The 14,932-nt window shown below is 34.1% G+C and overlaps 1 protein-coding gene across 3 annotated transcripts in view; it reads left to right on the forward strand.

The window, feature by feature from the left end:
* Nucleotides 1-14,932, forward strand: part of SMARCAD1 (SNF2 related chromatin remodeling ATPase with DExD box 1) — a 70,518-nt gene that overhangs the window by 39,828 nt on the left and 15,758 nt on the right. For 2 of the 3 annotated variants that reach the window (XM_007450022.1, XM_007450023.1), the window contains 2 exons: nucleotides 1,248-1,639; nucleotides 10,383-10,582. In XM_007450022.1, the coding sequence (XP_007450084.1) occupies nucleotides 1,248-1,639; nucleotides 10,383-10,582 (592 nt within the window). Of the gene's footprint in view, nucleotides 1-1,247; nucleotides 1,640-1,922; nucleotides 2,298-10,382; nucleotides 10,583-14,932 lie in introns of those variants that run through there. The other variant, XM_007450024.1, reaches the window with a different exon arrangement.

The raw sequence follows: 14,932 nt of genomic DNA on the forward strand, positions 1-14,932 counted from the left end.
TGCTGTGGCCTCTCCCGCCGCGGAGCACAGGCTCCAGACGCGCAGGCCCAGCGGCCATGGCTCACGGGCCCAGCCGCTCCGCGGCACGCGGGATCCTCCCGGACCGGGGCACGAACCCGCGTCCCCTGCATCGGCAGGCGGACTCAACCACTGCGCCACCAGGGAAGCCCCAGTGGAACATTTTTAACGTTAGGAACCAAAGGGTAGAGAAGTAGTGGGGAGGAGTTGAATCACACATGTTTAGCAACATTCTTAAGAAGAAATCAAGTAGACTAGCTCTTCTTAATTGCAAAGCCAGCTTTTTAAAAGGCCAACACAATGGCTTTAGGTTTTTTGTTGTTTTTTGTCTGTTTTTAATGAATTATTTTAGGAAATGCTACACAACAAATGCTCTCAATGGCACAGAGAATGATATTGTGTGGAGAAAAGAAAACCACCAATATCACCAATTCTGAGTCGAAAAAAGATTCAGAAGGGAAAGATTATGAATGTGAAGAAATGTGAAGAGTATTTATTTTGCTTATTTTTTAATATGTGTACAAGAATGAATGTATGATAATATGCAAGTCTAAAAGATCTTGGACTGAGTAAAACATAAACATTCTAAATAGCAAAGTACCGTGTTATAGAGTAACTTTGTATTTCTTACTAGTATATAAAATAAGTGTACCTTCGATCACAGGCATCTTAGAAATCCATGGAATATGATAGCGTAATCAGTGATAAAGTAGTGTTGCTTTTTAATAACATATTTAAATGATTTTTGGTAATGATGAACCTAGAATAGTGGGATGGGTGATGGAAAAATTAGTCATACTGTGGATAGTTTTAATTTAGGATGAGCATTATTTTTGCTACACCCATCAGTTTTGGCCTGGGGGTGTGGCTGCTAAATAACATCTGGGACATCTTATGTATATGCAGCTGCCATTTATATTCTCAGGATCTTTGATAGAAAATGAGGATTTATATTTAATTCGTTTAGAAAAGTTGTCACCTATTTCTGAAACTATTTCAATTCATTGTATAACTTCAAATTCTACTTCAGTATTTCTCTTTAAAGTATATCAAGATTTAATAATAAATTATAGTTGAATTCTGTATTAAAAAGAGCATGAATACTTGTATAAATCATTTTTTTACTTGAAGTTTTATTTAATTTTATCTTTAATGTAGTTATTTAATTTATATTAATTTATATTTAATTTATATCTTTCTAATGTAGTTATTTTTGTCTTTGTATGCAGATATGCAATATGCTTCACCAAGTGAGTTTCCAAATGGAAAAGAAGTTTCTTCAAGAAGTCAAAATTATCCTAAAAACGCAGCTAAAACAAAACTGAAACAGAAATGTTCCATGAAACCACAAAATGGTTTTAACAAGAAACGTAAAAAAACTGTATTTAATCCTAAAAGAGTTATTGAAGACTCTGAATATGATTCAGGTTCTGATGTCGGTAGTTCATTAGACGAGGACTATAGTAGTGGTGAAGAGGTAATGGAGGATGGCTATAAAGGTAAAATTCTTCACTTCCTTCAAGATGCTTCAATTGGTGAACTTACTTTGATTCCTCAGTGTTCTCAGAAAAAGGCTCAGAAGATAACAGAACTCCGGCCCTTTAATAGTTGGGAAGCTCTGGTAAGGCTACATTCTTTTGTTTTCCCCTGTGTGTGTGTATTTAATTCACAGTACCGTTTATAGTCAAGGTATCTTCAGCCCAGGGAAGCATAGATGGGTGGCCTTATCCTGTGTAGAGTCAAACATTACTTTCATTCTAAGCCAATAGTATTTCAAATAGTGTCATATGACCTAATTTTGAATGAATTAAGGGGTGATTTTCCTGAAAAACCCCAAGCTGATTGGCTGGGCATACTGTCACTCATTCTTTTGCATAGAAACTTGGTTCATTTCACTGCAGAAGAAGAAATTAGAGCTTACATTTAGGAAGGAGTTGTTTGCTAGCCTGTTCTGATCTGTTACTACTGAGACACAATGCAGAAAGCAAGAATGTGGCGGAAGTTTTACTACAACTACTTGAAGAGCAATAGCAACGTCCAGGGGATCTCCATGATTTAAAATGCCAGCCTAAGTGTTTTATGCTTCACCACAAAGAAGCAATTGTTTATTTTATTTTTCTTTTAAAAGTGACAGCTCAATCTCTAACATGTTTTTCTTGGTTAAACAATACGGCCATTTTATGGAGTGTAGCAGGCTGCAGCATTTTGAATTGGAAAGATAGAAAAGTGTGTGGAAGCCTAGAATTCAAGCGTTAGGTGAAGGGAAGGCATAAGCACTGGTAAGTACACTTTGCATGATCATTTTCTGGAATTTCATTTCCTGTAAACAAGTTTTATCTAAAATACCTGTATTGTGAGTTTCATAAATGTCAACAGTCAGCAAATCTTATTCATACAGAGAAATGTAAGAACTCTGTCTTTTAAAGTTTGCTTCATATTGTGAAAATGTGGGCTTTTATAGCATGGATTCTAAACAGGCCCTCCTGTGAAAGCAGTATGGATGATTTTTTACAGCTTTAGAATGTGAAGTCACATATCAATAGTGACTCTTGATGTTTTATAAATTTTTCGGAAGTTTTATTCCCTAACTTAGGGAGTAAAGTTGCTTTGTGATTAATATTATACTTGGGACACATCTATGTGAACCTAAGTTCCCTTGATGAGTATCTTGAAGTGGCAGGGTGGGAAGGTCCCTGAACAATGGTTGTAAATAGCATTTTCTAAAAAACTAAAATATTTGAAAAATATAGAAACAACATTACGAGTATTTCGTGGCTTTAAAAATAAATAAATAAATAAAGATTCGTTTTGCCTAAAGCCTTTGCTTTTCCAGAGAACATCTGTCAAAGCAGGCCCTTTCACAACTTGTTCGGCTTTGCCTAAGTGATTTATTTGTTAAAGTATTTGCTGAAGGGCGTTCTTGTTCTTCTTTTCTTCATTTTCTTCTTTCTTTTAATCTTTAATGGTCTCCTATGTCATTACAGAGTTGGGTTGCTCGGGCTTGTTAGGATTCTAATTTACTTAGTAAGGAATGCAGTTATCTGCACCAGTGTGTTTAGTCACTGTGACTACTTGCCCACGTATCTTATAGTAAAAAGTGAATTATACCAGAGTTATATGTGCCAGATGCTTTTAAAAATATTCAGTAACTTAACATGTAGAAAGCATATTTCCCCTACTAATTAATTGGCATAGTTTAGTCTTGACATGAATTTGGAGATTATGCATTATCTACTTAAACCTCCTATAGCATCTTGCCCTCTTTCTGAAAGTTGAATACAGAGACTATTTTTGCTAGCCATTCATCTAAATGTTGATTATTTTATGTAACAGTTAAAAAGTAAACTTGCCACTTGAGTTTAGCGAATACAGGGCTTAGCTATTCTGAAAAAGTTAGTAAACACAAGTTGCTGGAAATGAACAGTTTAGCAAGTCAGTGTATATGCGTTTTGAGTTTTAATTTGTTTAGAACTTTCAGCTTCTACTTTCATTTACTTTAGAATTTTGAATATGACTGATTTAAAGATCAATTTAATGTCTTAAAGTCATCAAAGGAAAGGTCAATATTATGTACATTTTGGTAAAAAAAAATTATATAATTAACTCCTTCCCTATTAATCAGAGAGGCTTCGCTAATGTACCTGTGAACTACTTCAAAAATAAAAGAAAAAGCATTTACTTTTGTTTTCATAGCTACTGTTTTTAGAAATTCTTAAGAGAATTAATTGAAATTTTAATTTTGTTCCTCAGTCATACTTTAATGAAAATAACAGGGCATTATATATTAAGAACAATGTGGAAATGTTTAGTAAACTCTTGACATTATTGTTGAATCTTATTAGTTTAGTCTTCAGGATTGGGGAATTTGGCAGAACTTTAAAACTCATTAATATTTCATTACAATGCATACTGAGCCAACAAATCAAAGTAAACACATATTTTAATTATGATTTTTTGCTAAAACAGAAGTCTCCATAACATTGATAGGTTAAATGTAATCATTGGTATTTCATTGTGTTATTTTATTATAAAATTAATTTGAATATGAAAATTATTTTAGCAGTGCCTTTTAAAACAAAAGTTGAAAAGTTGTACATTATGATTATGACTTTATTGTCAAAGAATTACACTTTTAAAAAATTTAAATGCTCAGATATTCTAGTCACCCTTATTTTATTTACATGAGGAAAATTTGGTTATTTAACGAAATAAGTTCTTTATGTTAAGGGTATTTATGTTTGCAGCTTTATGCCCTTTTTAAAAATCAAAATCTAAATAGTGTTTGTCAGATTTTCGTCATAATTTTTCCATTTCTCTTATTTTTCTGCTTCGTAGCAGTAAAGTATGTGCTTATGGTAAGAAATCACATCATTAAATCATGTAGACTTTGGAAACAAAGCCAGCCAAAATGTCATTAGTTTAAAAATGTGTACTGTTAATGTGCTAAAATTGGGGTTTTTATTGCCAAATTTCACACATTTGATGGCATCAGTTCACCAACCACTTACTGAATTTTTATCTAGCTTTGTGCAAAATAGGGTGGAGATGCTATTACATCTATGATAATCTTATTATGTTGCATCTTTGTACTTTAATCAGAATCGTAGTGTATACTGATCAAATCAAGATTCATGAATAGCTCATTCATAAATAGCTCAATCTAAAAATTTTTCATATATGCATTTAGTTCCTTAACATTTAGATCAGCATAAATGCAGTTTTCTTTGGTTGTTAACCAGACAACCCGGGTTTACCTCATGTGGAAACATTACTCGTCATTGTGCTGCTCCCATCCACTAGTGACTTAGAGCACAGGTTTTCTTTTTTGCTTTATTGTAAAATGGCTGTGTCTAAATTTGTGACTCGAAGAATTGTAAGGCATACTACTTCCTGATAGGGTGGTTTCAGTAAAGTGTGTGATTACTGTATTCAGGCTTTGTTTTCATTTTTGTTAAGTTTGATAAATATTTATTTTAAAATTATAAATGCATTTTGAGTACTTTGTAGGCTGCTTCCAGGTATTTATAGTATTTAAGACTCCTGTCCTCAATAATGTTACTTCTTAGGTGGGGAATTAAATCTGCTTTTAAACAATTTCCCCCTTCCTATAGAAATGCAAAATTGTTTGTATTGTAAGAGTGACACATGGTGGCAAGAGATAGGTACTTCAGTCTGTGACTGTTTTAAAAAGATAAAGACCTTAAAGTAATAACTTGACTTTTTAATCAAAGAGATAGTTATCAGGGCCATGTTGATGTTCTTTTTTCATGTAATTATCCAGTTAAGTAGCAATTACTTTTTTTCTCTTTTTTTCCCTCTGAGAAAATAGCTTTATCATTTTTTTGAAGAACGATTTGTTTTCTTTGTCTAAAATTGAAACAGTACATGTGAGAACAAAGAAGAAAATCAAGTTTAGCCAAAATTCTACCAAAGATACTTCCAACTTAAGACTTTATTGACCATCCGTTTATGAATATGTTTGTATATTTCATATTAAGTTATTAGGATCGTATTTGCTGTGCTCATCAATAACTTTAGATTTACTAGTGGATCCCGCATTTACAGAGTACTTTGTATTTCTTAGGTCTTGTTTTAGTGAAGCTAAGTAACTTACAGGATTGTTAAATGCTTTTTGTCTTCAGAAAGCAGTAACATAACAGTAGAGTGTTCTTACACCTTTCCTTAGCAGCAGACACCCATCTTCCCTGCCCCACACACACCTAATGAAAGTGTTCTGGAATTAAATGTTGGGCTTTTTCAAATGTTTTTTATTATTATTATTATTCGTGTATTTAGATCAAGTTAAAAAATTCTACAGGCTTGTTCTCCCTGAAAATCCGTATCCATCCCCTTCTCCCGCCTATTTCCTGTACTACAGGTAACTGCTTCTACATCTTCTGTCTGAGTCTTATCACTTCCATATCTAGAAATATAAAGATAATGCTTTTTAAAAATTTTTCAGTTGCAGGCCTTATCTTTTGACATGACATTAGACATTATAGCATTGTGGTAGGATTAGCTCTCTTCTCGCTGTCTGTCTCACCTCACATGCCCATTTCCCATTCCCCAGTCCTATCAATATGTTAATAATGTGGTGATTTTGAAAATCATTTTTTAGTATCTACATTGTTAGACTATGCAAATGCCTTTTATAGCTGAGCCATGTAATATACTACATGATTACTTTTTTTCCTTGCTCAGCATTTTGTTTTCCCTACTTACTAGTTGTCTTGGTTTTTCTGTTTTCTTAGTTTTGTATATACTTATCACTTCAGCTCTAAATTCTTCCCTGATTGTCTGAATTTCCCCTCAGTTTTTAGACACTTCAGATATTTTGTCAGTTTCATCTTCTTGAAAAAGTCTCTTCTGGAGTCTTATGACCTATGGTAGGGGAACAGCTGTAATATTGGAATTTCATTTCCCCAACATCCTGAGGAATGTTGTTTTTCTCTCAGTTGGTTCTCTTGTTTCGGAATTCCATTCATGCCTCTTTATTTATTCCCTTGGTTTTGTAAATACCATACTTGAGGGTGGGTAAATAATATAGTGGAGCTAGATGGCCTGGTTTTGAATCCCAATTCTGACATTTTCTAGCAACTACAAGACCTTAAGCAAGTTCTCTCTCTGTTCCTGTATTTCTTCTTCTCTAAGTGAAGTGTAATTATGATACCTCTGGAGAAGGCTAAGGATTAAATAAAGTTAAGTGCCGGTTCAATTGTCTGTCTCTTAAAAAATGTTAGCTGCAGATATCCACAATATTTTGTGTTGGAAGTTTTGTATATATTATTAGTGGAATGTTAAGAAACGATTATAGTTTTCTACTCTCCCCCAATATCAGTTCTAGTCATATTGAGTCAAACTTTCTTGGATCAAATCATTTTTCTCTCTCTCTCTTTTTTTAACCCCCTCTGTGCTTTTAAACAGATTTATGACTGGTTACATTACCCACAATATATTAAGACTACATTTTTCAGCCTCCCTTTGGTAATTTGACAAATTCCTGTCCAGTGAGATGTAAGCAGAAGTATACCACGATTTTTGGAAAGCGTCCTTAAAGGATCTCTTCTTCCTGTTGGTTGAGATGTCAGTGGGATGAGGACTCACATGTTGAGGATATTGAAGCAACAAAGTAGAAGAATTCTTTTTTTTTTTTTTTTTTTTTGGTATGCGGGCCCCTCACTGCTGTGGCCTCTCCCGTTGTGGAGCACAGGCTCCGGACGCGCAGGCTCAGCGGCCATGGCTCACGGGCCAGCCACTCCGCGGCATGTGGGATCTTCCCGGACCAGGGCATGAACCCGTGTCCCCTGCATCGGCAGGCAGACTCTCAACCACTGCGCCACCAGGAAAGCCCCCTAAAGTACTAGATAGATCTAAATTCTAAACGAGCAGCAATAATTTGGGTCATCTCTAATGTTGGTTGTTTTGTATGGAAAGAGGGTAAAGAGAGTTGGAAGCCTCAGGGAGTTTAGTTGAAACTTTGACTTTAGAAATAACCAAAATGTCAAGTTCATTAAAAGTCTCAATCAAACTGTTGCAGCATCATGAAGTAAGAGTAAGAGTTGCTTTTTGCACACTCCTTCATTGCCCCTACAGAAATATCAAACATAAAAATTAGAATACTAAATGAACCCTCTTGTACTCATCACCAGGTTCAGTTATCAGTTTATGTCTGATCTTGTTTCATCTATCCTCTCCGTTCCCCTCTCCCCATCTCCCTTTCTCTCTCTCCCTCTCTCTCTCTCTCTCTCTCTCTCTCTCCCCCCCCTCCCTCTCCCTCCCTCCCCTCCCCCCTTCCTGTAATATCTTTGGTGAAGAAACTGGATCATTTGTTCTGCAGCTTCCCATTCTGGGCTTTTCTGGTTATATTTTCTGTGGAATAAGGATTAGAATTAAATGCTCCCATCAGTACTATTACATGGTTGGTTGTATGTTCTTTCATCAGGAAACGGTAATGTCTGGTTGTTTCTTTTTTTTTTAATGTATGTTTCTCTCTTACTTCTCTAGGTTCTGACATACTGAATTGATCTTCCTTGAGTCAAAACAGTTCTTTCTGATTTCTGGACTTCCTAGATCCTAGATTATATTACTCTCCTTTTGAAAAGTACACATGAAATTTTGTTTTTTCCCTTATAATACCAGTTGTTAAGACTTAAAATTGTATGTTGCATGTCTTTCCCAATGACTATAAACCACACGAGGACAAGGGACTATGTCTGTATACCAGGTACTTTCACCAGCCAGGGTAGTACTTAACTACAAAAGAAATGAAAAGAAAAAAACCCAACACAGTAAATGGCAGTTGGTTACAGAAAAAAGGGTTTTTGTTTTTTAACCTTTTATTTTATATAGGAGTATAGCTGATTAACAATGTTGTGATAGTTTCATGTGCATAGCAAAGTGACTGAGCCATACGTATACATACATCCATTCTCCCCCAAATTCCACTCCCGTCCAGGCTTCCACATAACATTGAGCAGAGTTCCCTGTGCTATACAGTAGGTCCTTGTTGGTTATCCATTTTAAATATAGCAGTGTGTACATGTCAATCCCACCCTTCCCCCCTGTGTTTTTTAACTTTTAAGGTTATTTTTGTTTTGTTTTGGGAAGTACTAGTTTTAGTGAAAAGAGAAGAGCATAGACTTTGGAATCTTTTATCCTGCTTTGTGACCTTGGAAATTGAATCTTAGTTTATTCATCCAGAACTGGTAGACTGATCTTGCAGTTGTGAGGACTTCATGAGTTAGTGAATAAAAGACACCTAGTAGTTTCTGGCACATACAAAGCACACAATATATTGTTCCTTCTTTTTTTTTTCCTGGTTATTCTCGTTGGTTCTCTCACACACATAACATCGCAAACACACTACCCCACAATAGACATGAGATTGGTTTTTTGGCCTATAATTTTGGGGTTCCATTTAAAAATAGAAATATTTTAATTAAAAGTTCTAGTAGAACCTCATTAAAATCTTCAAGGCACTGATTCTTACATATCCTGTTCTTTATGTTTAAATCTTTTCCCTGGAAAGTACAGAGTGGGAGATTACATTGTGATTATGAATGTTGCCCTTGTGAAAATATAAAGTAGTGTACAAATAACTTTTTATTTCACAATGCCATTTTGTGGCATGCTAAGTTTTTGTTTTGTTTTGTTTTTTATTCCTGCAGTACAGTAATAACATGGCTTTGGAATAGATGAGTAGGTTTCATTTCTACGAACCTACTCTAGATTAGATATGAAAAATACATGTTAGTATAAACTGCATTTTTTAATGAAATTTTCTTAGTATATCCTCTAAGTATTGAATTTCTATTGCTTGAGCTTCTCTGTGAACCTAGAAATACTGTGTTCATGGGGATTATTTAGAGCTGTTAATGAGATTCTTGTCATAGCTTGAAAGAATATGCTAAATACGATACCATGAATCAAAACCATGTGTGGCTTTATTGTAACAGATGGTTTTAGTTGAGTTTCCTTTGTTCTGGATTACGGTATTTTTCTTTTTGCCCAACAAACAGCTTTCAAATAGCTACTGGGCTTTTTTCTAATCCTGTACACTAAAAATATTTTTTTGTACAGTTCTTCAGGATATATTTTTTTCAGCTATCTATTTGGGAAAATGTTAATTCTGTTACAGCTTTTACCTTGTAAAGTATTCAGTGTCTCCTTTAGAAAAATAAATACAAATACATTTTGAAAGAAATTCTGAGTTTTCATACAAACCCATTTATACAAGTCTTGTATTGAAATCGATACTATTCTTAAGTTTTATCAAATTATTGAATTGGTCACAGTATACTTTTGATTCACATAATATGTTTCCAAGTAGTAGTTGTCTCAGTTTAGAGAAAAATATCAAGTGACAAATAATAATTGGAGTTTTGAAAGCTTGAGGGGTTGTACTGTGATGATAGATAGGGCAAAGTATGTTTTAGGAAAATTAATCTTATATTCATAGGAAGTGACAAAAATGGAGGCAAGAGATCTAGTATGCAGTTTTTATATTTGGCACTGTTACCTTTGGTAATAGTCATAAATCCAAGGTTTTGAAGACAAAACCTGATAGGAGACATTAACAATTACTTTAGAGTTTCTCCCGTAAGAGAACAGCTACCAGGGTCAAGGTAGCAAGCTCGGGATGGTGCGTTTTGAGGAAAAAGGTATGTTTTTTTCCAACATGATGAGTTTGAGGTGACATTGGGATTTATCAAAGTGAAACGTGGGAATGCAAATGCAGGTTCTCTTCACATTTGATTAAGGTCATTAGTAAAAGTTTAACAAACTTTTTTCCCTCACAGAGAAAGAAATTGGCTCCCTGTTTACTAGATCTGAACTGTTAAATTATTTTTCTTTTCATGCCATAGTTCACAAAGATGTCCAAAACGAATGGCTTATCAGAAGATTTGATATGGAACTGTAAAACACTGATCCAAGAAAGGGATGTAGTTATAAGGCTTATGAACAAATGTGAAGACATTTCAAATAAATTGACAAAACAAGTTACCATGCTCACTGGAAATGGAGGTGGATGGAACATAGAACAGCCCTCCATTCTAAACCAAAGGTAATACTTGTTGTATGTACCTATTCATTATTTTATCTCAGTTGTATAAAAATGTTGAATTTATTCCTGTATTGTGCCTAGGAAACTTAAATGTGCAAATGGTAGGAAAACTAATGTTTAAAAGGGAAACCCAGGGTTTCCTATAATGGCATGTAAGTGGTATATGAATTGTTTTTCATTGATCATCAGCCCCCCCCATCAGGATATTTTATTCCATTATCACATTGTAAATGAGAGGAAGGAGATATTATGGTCTTATGTAACCTATGTTTTCCTTGTCTGATGACAGATAATTTCATATATAATCACAGAAACTGAAAAGGTGGTTTTAGCTACCTCTTAATTTAGTGCTTCAGAGAGTCAGCTGCTCAACTGCATCAATGTAAAAATTTGTCTTAGTTCAGTTTCTTTTTGATCATAAGTGAAGTGATTGAAGTATCCTATATATGCGATTAAATGCTTTCAAAAGCCCAAAATTTTTAATCTTTTTGAGGTAAAAACACATAAAAATTGAAAAGGACACTTTTATTAAATAGATTATATAAGGAAAAATTATAAAAAGTATATATTTAAAAAGTATATTCCCCAAACTGCTACTGTCAGTAAAATACCTTGTCCGAGTTCTCACAAAAAATAAACGCTAAATTGTTTTCACTAAAAAATTTGTCCAACAACCAGAATGTATGAAAACGGCGTTTTGTAATTGTGAACACCCCTCCTTTGCATGATGTTGGGATATGGCGGGCGGGGGGTTGTTTTGAACTTCTTTTAAAAGTTTATTTTCAAGTTGTCTGGGAACTCAGGACTGTTCAGAATGCTTCCTTTTTTTAAAAAAAGTATAAAATTGTTTACTGTGATAATACATACCGAGGCAATAACACGGAAATAGTCGAAGTTGCTAAGATCCGAGACTAGTTAGAATGATTTATGGTGTATCCATAGTCTGCAGTGTTAAGTAATTTTAAAAATGAATTATTTCTGTTCAAAATATTTCTGATAGGTATTTAATAAGATTAGCACTAGGGTCTCATTAAAATTATTTACCTTAGTTGGTGATTTTATATACTTTGATATTTTTCTAAGTTAATGATCAAAGCATATTTGCTGATCATTGGTTAATTAAAAGTCAAGATATGAAAAAAATCAAGATACGGTTACTGGCCTTTAATAGTAAGCTACAATCTTTTCTGTGCCCTTCTAGGGTGCTATGGGATGGTGTAGGGAAACGTGATGCAGTTCCCACAAAGAAGCTCTTTTCTCTGTTGCATAGAAAGAACTATGACCATGTCAGCAAATTCATCTCCTAAAAGTGTAGTTGGAGCTGCTCCTTCTTGTTCTACAGCATTGGATATGGGGAGTTCTTCACTCTACAAGGCTTACCCAGTTGAGTCTACTTTATCATAATTTGGAGTTTAAAAAATCAAGTGCTTTATTGCATCACTTAAAAGATTTCTCTCTTAAACCCACATCCACAAAGTCCTATTACTTGTAAATAGTATGATCAGGTAATAAAGCTATCCTTTTCATTAGACTGAGGATTTTTTAAATGACATATTAAACAGGTGAGAAAAATAGTTTTGGGGGTTTTTTAGGTGCCTCTTGGATCTAGTCCCAAAGTACAACTTCTGAAAACCTGTATAGGTAGTCTCTTTGGAGTTTATTTAAATGCACTTTTAGGGGGTGAAATTTGTTGTCTTGGTTTTTGTTTTTAGCCAGTGTAAGTTGCACAAGCAACTTGCAGATTTTTACTTGGTGTACTGGCCAAGCATAATGGCTGCTTAGTATAGAAACATTTAAAGTACTTTCCTTGCCCTGGGAAAGGATTTATTAGCACAGAGGAAGATATTAAACTATCCTGAAGAATAAGCTGTTGTGCTTTTGCTTAACAGAGCAAATTCTTTATAGTAAAGTTTATTTTGAAGCAAAATTATATTAACTGTTTTCCTATTAGAAATTTTTAAGAATTATAACAGAAGAAAAATAGCCTTTTAGAGGTAAAGGGAATACACACATGCTGTAACTCCCTGTTAAAAATAAAGTCTTTGCGAGGGAAAAAATTCTCATATGTATCTCAAAACCATTATATTCATAATGTTTATTTTAAAATGTCAAAACTAAAATTACCTTAAATTAAAATATAATACAGTGAGGAAATGTTAAAAAAAATACCTCAGTATTTCTCCTATTTTATTCCTATCATAGATGTAGCTAGCCATCTCTCAAGCTTTAGCGGTTTATCTAAAATTTATCAGCTTTAAACTGTTTTAACTGAAAAGGTTTCTCACATGTTCAGGATAAAATAACATTTAATGATGTGTGTCCTCTTTTTCTGGGCTAAATCTACTAAGGTTCTTGTGAACTTGTTCATCCTCAGCTGGACAGGATGATTCCATATCCCGTTTCTAAACAGTTACTCTGAAACCATTTGACAATGATGTGAATGCAAATCAGTAGTGCAGATGTGTTGACTAACTCAGAGTACTATGATATAAATATTTTAGTAGTTTGGATACTACTATTAGTACAAACTATTATAGTGGTAGTATTTTCAGCATTCATGACATACTTAAGGGACATAAATTTTTGGTCAGCTAGCATCGCTAATCTGTTTCATATGAACTACTTGAAAACGTTTCTGTAGCCCTGTATTTCTGCATTTTAAACTTAAATTTAGCACATTGTATATACTCCAGTTTTCTATTTCAGGCCTTTCTCACCTTTCAGAATAATTTTGATACTAGTTTTCTCTGACAGGAAATTTAAACCCAATTTAATTTTCACTCTGAAAAGAAATTATAGTAACTCTCTGGAAGGATTTTTTCCCCCCGACAAAACAAGTAACTTTAAAATAACATGCTACCTCATTTTCTTTCATGACCTCAGAAAATCTTAAAATCACTTCTTTCCTTATTGGGAGGTAAGAAAACCTTCAGTTTAAAGATATTTGTAGTCCCCTTTTGAAAAGAGATCACTTAACTAATTCAAAAGGCCCAGGCTATAGTTCTTACCATTTGGATAACCCTGAGCAGATTACATTCTTATTTGTAAACTAGTGGGTGGGGTTCATATGCAATCACAAAAATTTTGAGAAAACTGTTGAATGTCAAAAGTAATGGAAGGTATGATTGTATAGCAGCTAAATATTAGCGCCTGCTGGAGAAAGAATATAGTTGCCCTGTTTTGAAACTTGTCTTAACAAGGGAATTGGAAAGCTGTTTGCCAGAACTACATTTCCAGTGCTCCTCCGGCTTTCTGAAGAAAGGGTGTGTTGTGGGCAGCACTGTTGTGACACTAAGCAACAGAAAGTTACTTGTAATTTAGATAAATCTAGCAGAGGAGCAAGTACACACACATACACACTTAGATTTTTTTAAACAAATACTTCAATATAACAGGTATTTAATGTCCTGATCAAAACAGCTACCATAGCTGCTTTGTGAATGTGGATGAAACAATTTTGCTTGAATGAAAAATTCAGTGCTTCTCAAAATTTCCTCATCACTTTTTAAAATTTTATGTATAGTGAAGAATATTTTAATAGTTAGACTCATTCCTCAACATGTGTTGGTGATACATATATTCAGTAATTTTTGTTAAGAATATTTCTTGGCTATTTGTGATAAATTTACATTGGGGTAGCATGTTGGCCCTTGGGATGCATTTATAAGTGATGTAATATGCCTACCGTATCAAGTTTCATCATTTTCATGGAATGTGAACCTTAATGTGTGGGGGATGACTAAGACAGTAGGAAGGACTCGGGAAAATAATGAAAATTCTATTTAAAAATAGAAAGTGTCGACTGTAGAGTGGGTGGGTCAGAGAGAAAACTTTCATGTTTGCTGTTTAGTGATTAAGGGCTGAGCTCTGGATCAGAACTGGATTGAGTACCAGCTCTGCCACTGCAGACATGGATTTGGATAGCTGTGACCTTGGGCAAGTTACTTAACTTCTCTGAATCCCAGAGAGAACTTCTCATCTCTAAATGGAGATGATGATAATAATAATATCTACTTTATAATGTAGATTAAATAAAGTAATAATGCATGTAAAGCCCATGCATGTATAGTGTCTAGAATTCCAATATTAGCATTTACTCTACCAGTATAGCAGAATTTATTTGGACCTGAATATTAAAATGTCTATGATAATATTGTTTATTATTACTTTCATAGTGGCATAGAAATTATATTGGCCAAGAAGGCAAAGACATTTTAAAAAATGAACTGTAAAGACTTCAGCAGTACTACTGATTTTTCCTACCTATACTTTTAATTTTTTCAAATGAGAATTGTTTTATAGATTGCGTACCCCACAGTTGAAACATAGATTCTGATTTAAGATGGATAT

This window comes from Lipotes vexillifer, unplaced genomic scaffold, assembly GCF_000442215.2.
Source record: "Lipotes vexillifer unplaced genomic scaffold, Lipotes_vexillifer_v1.1 scaffold178, whole genome shotgun sequence".
NCBI lineage: Eukaryota > Metazoa > Chordata > Mammalia > Artiodactyla > Lipotidae > Lipotes > Lipotes vexillifer.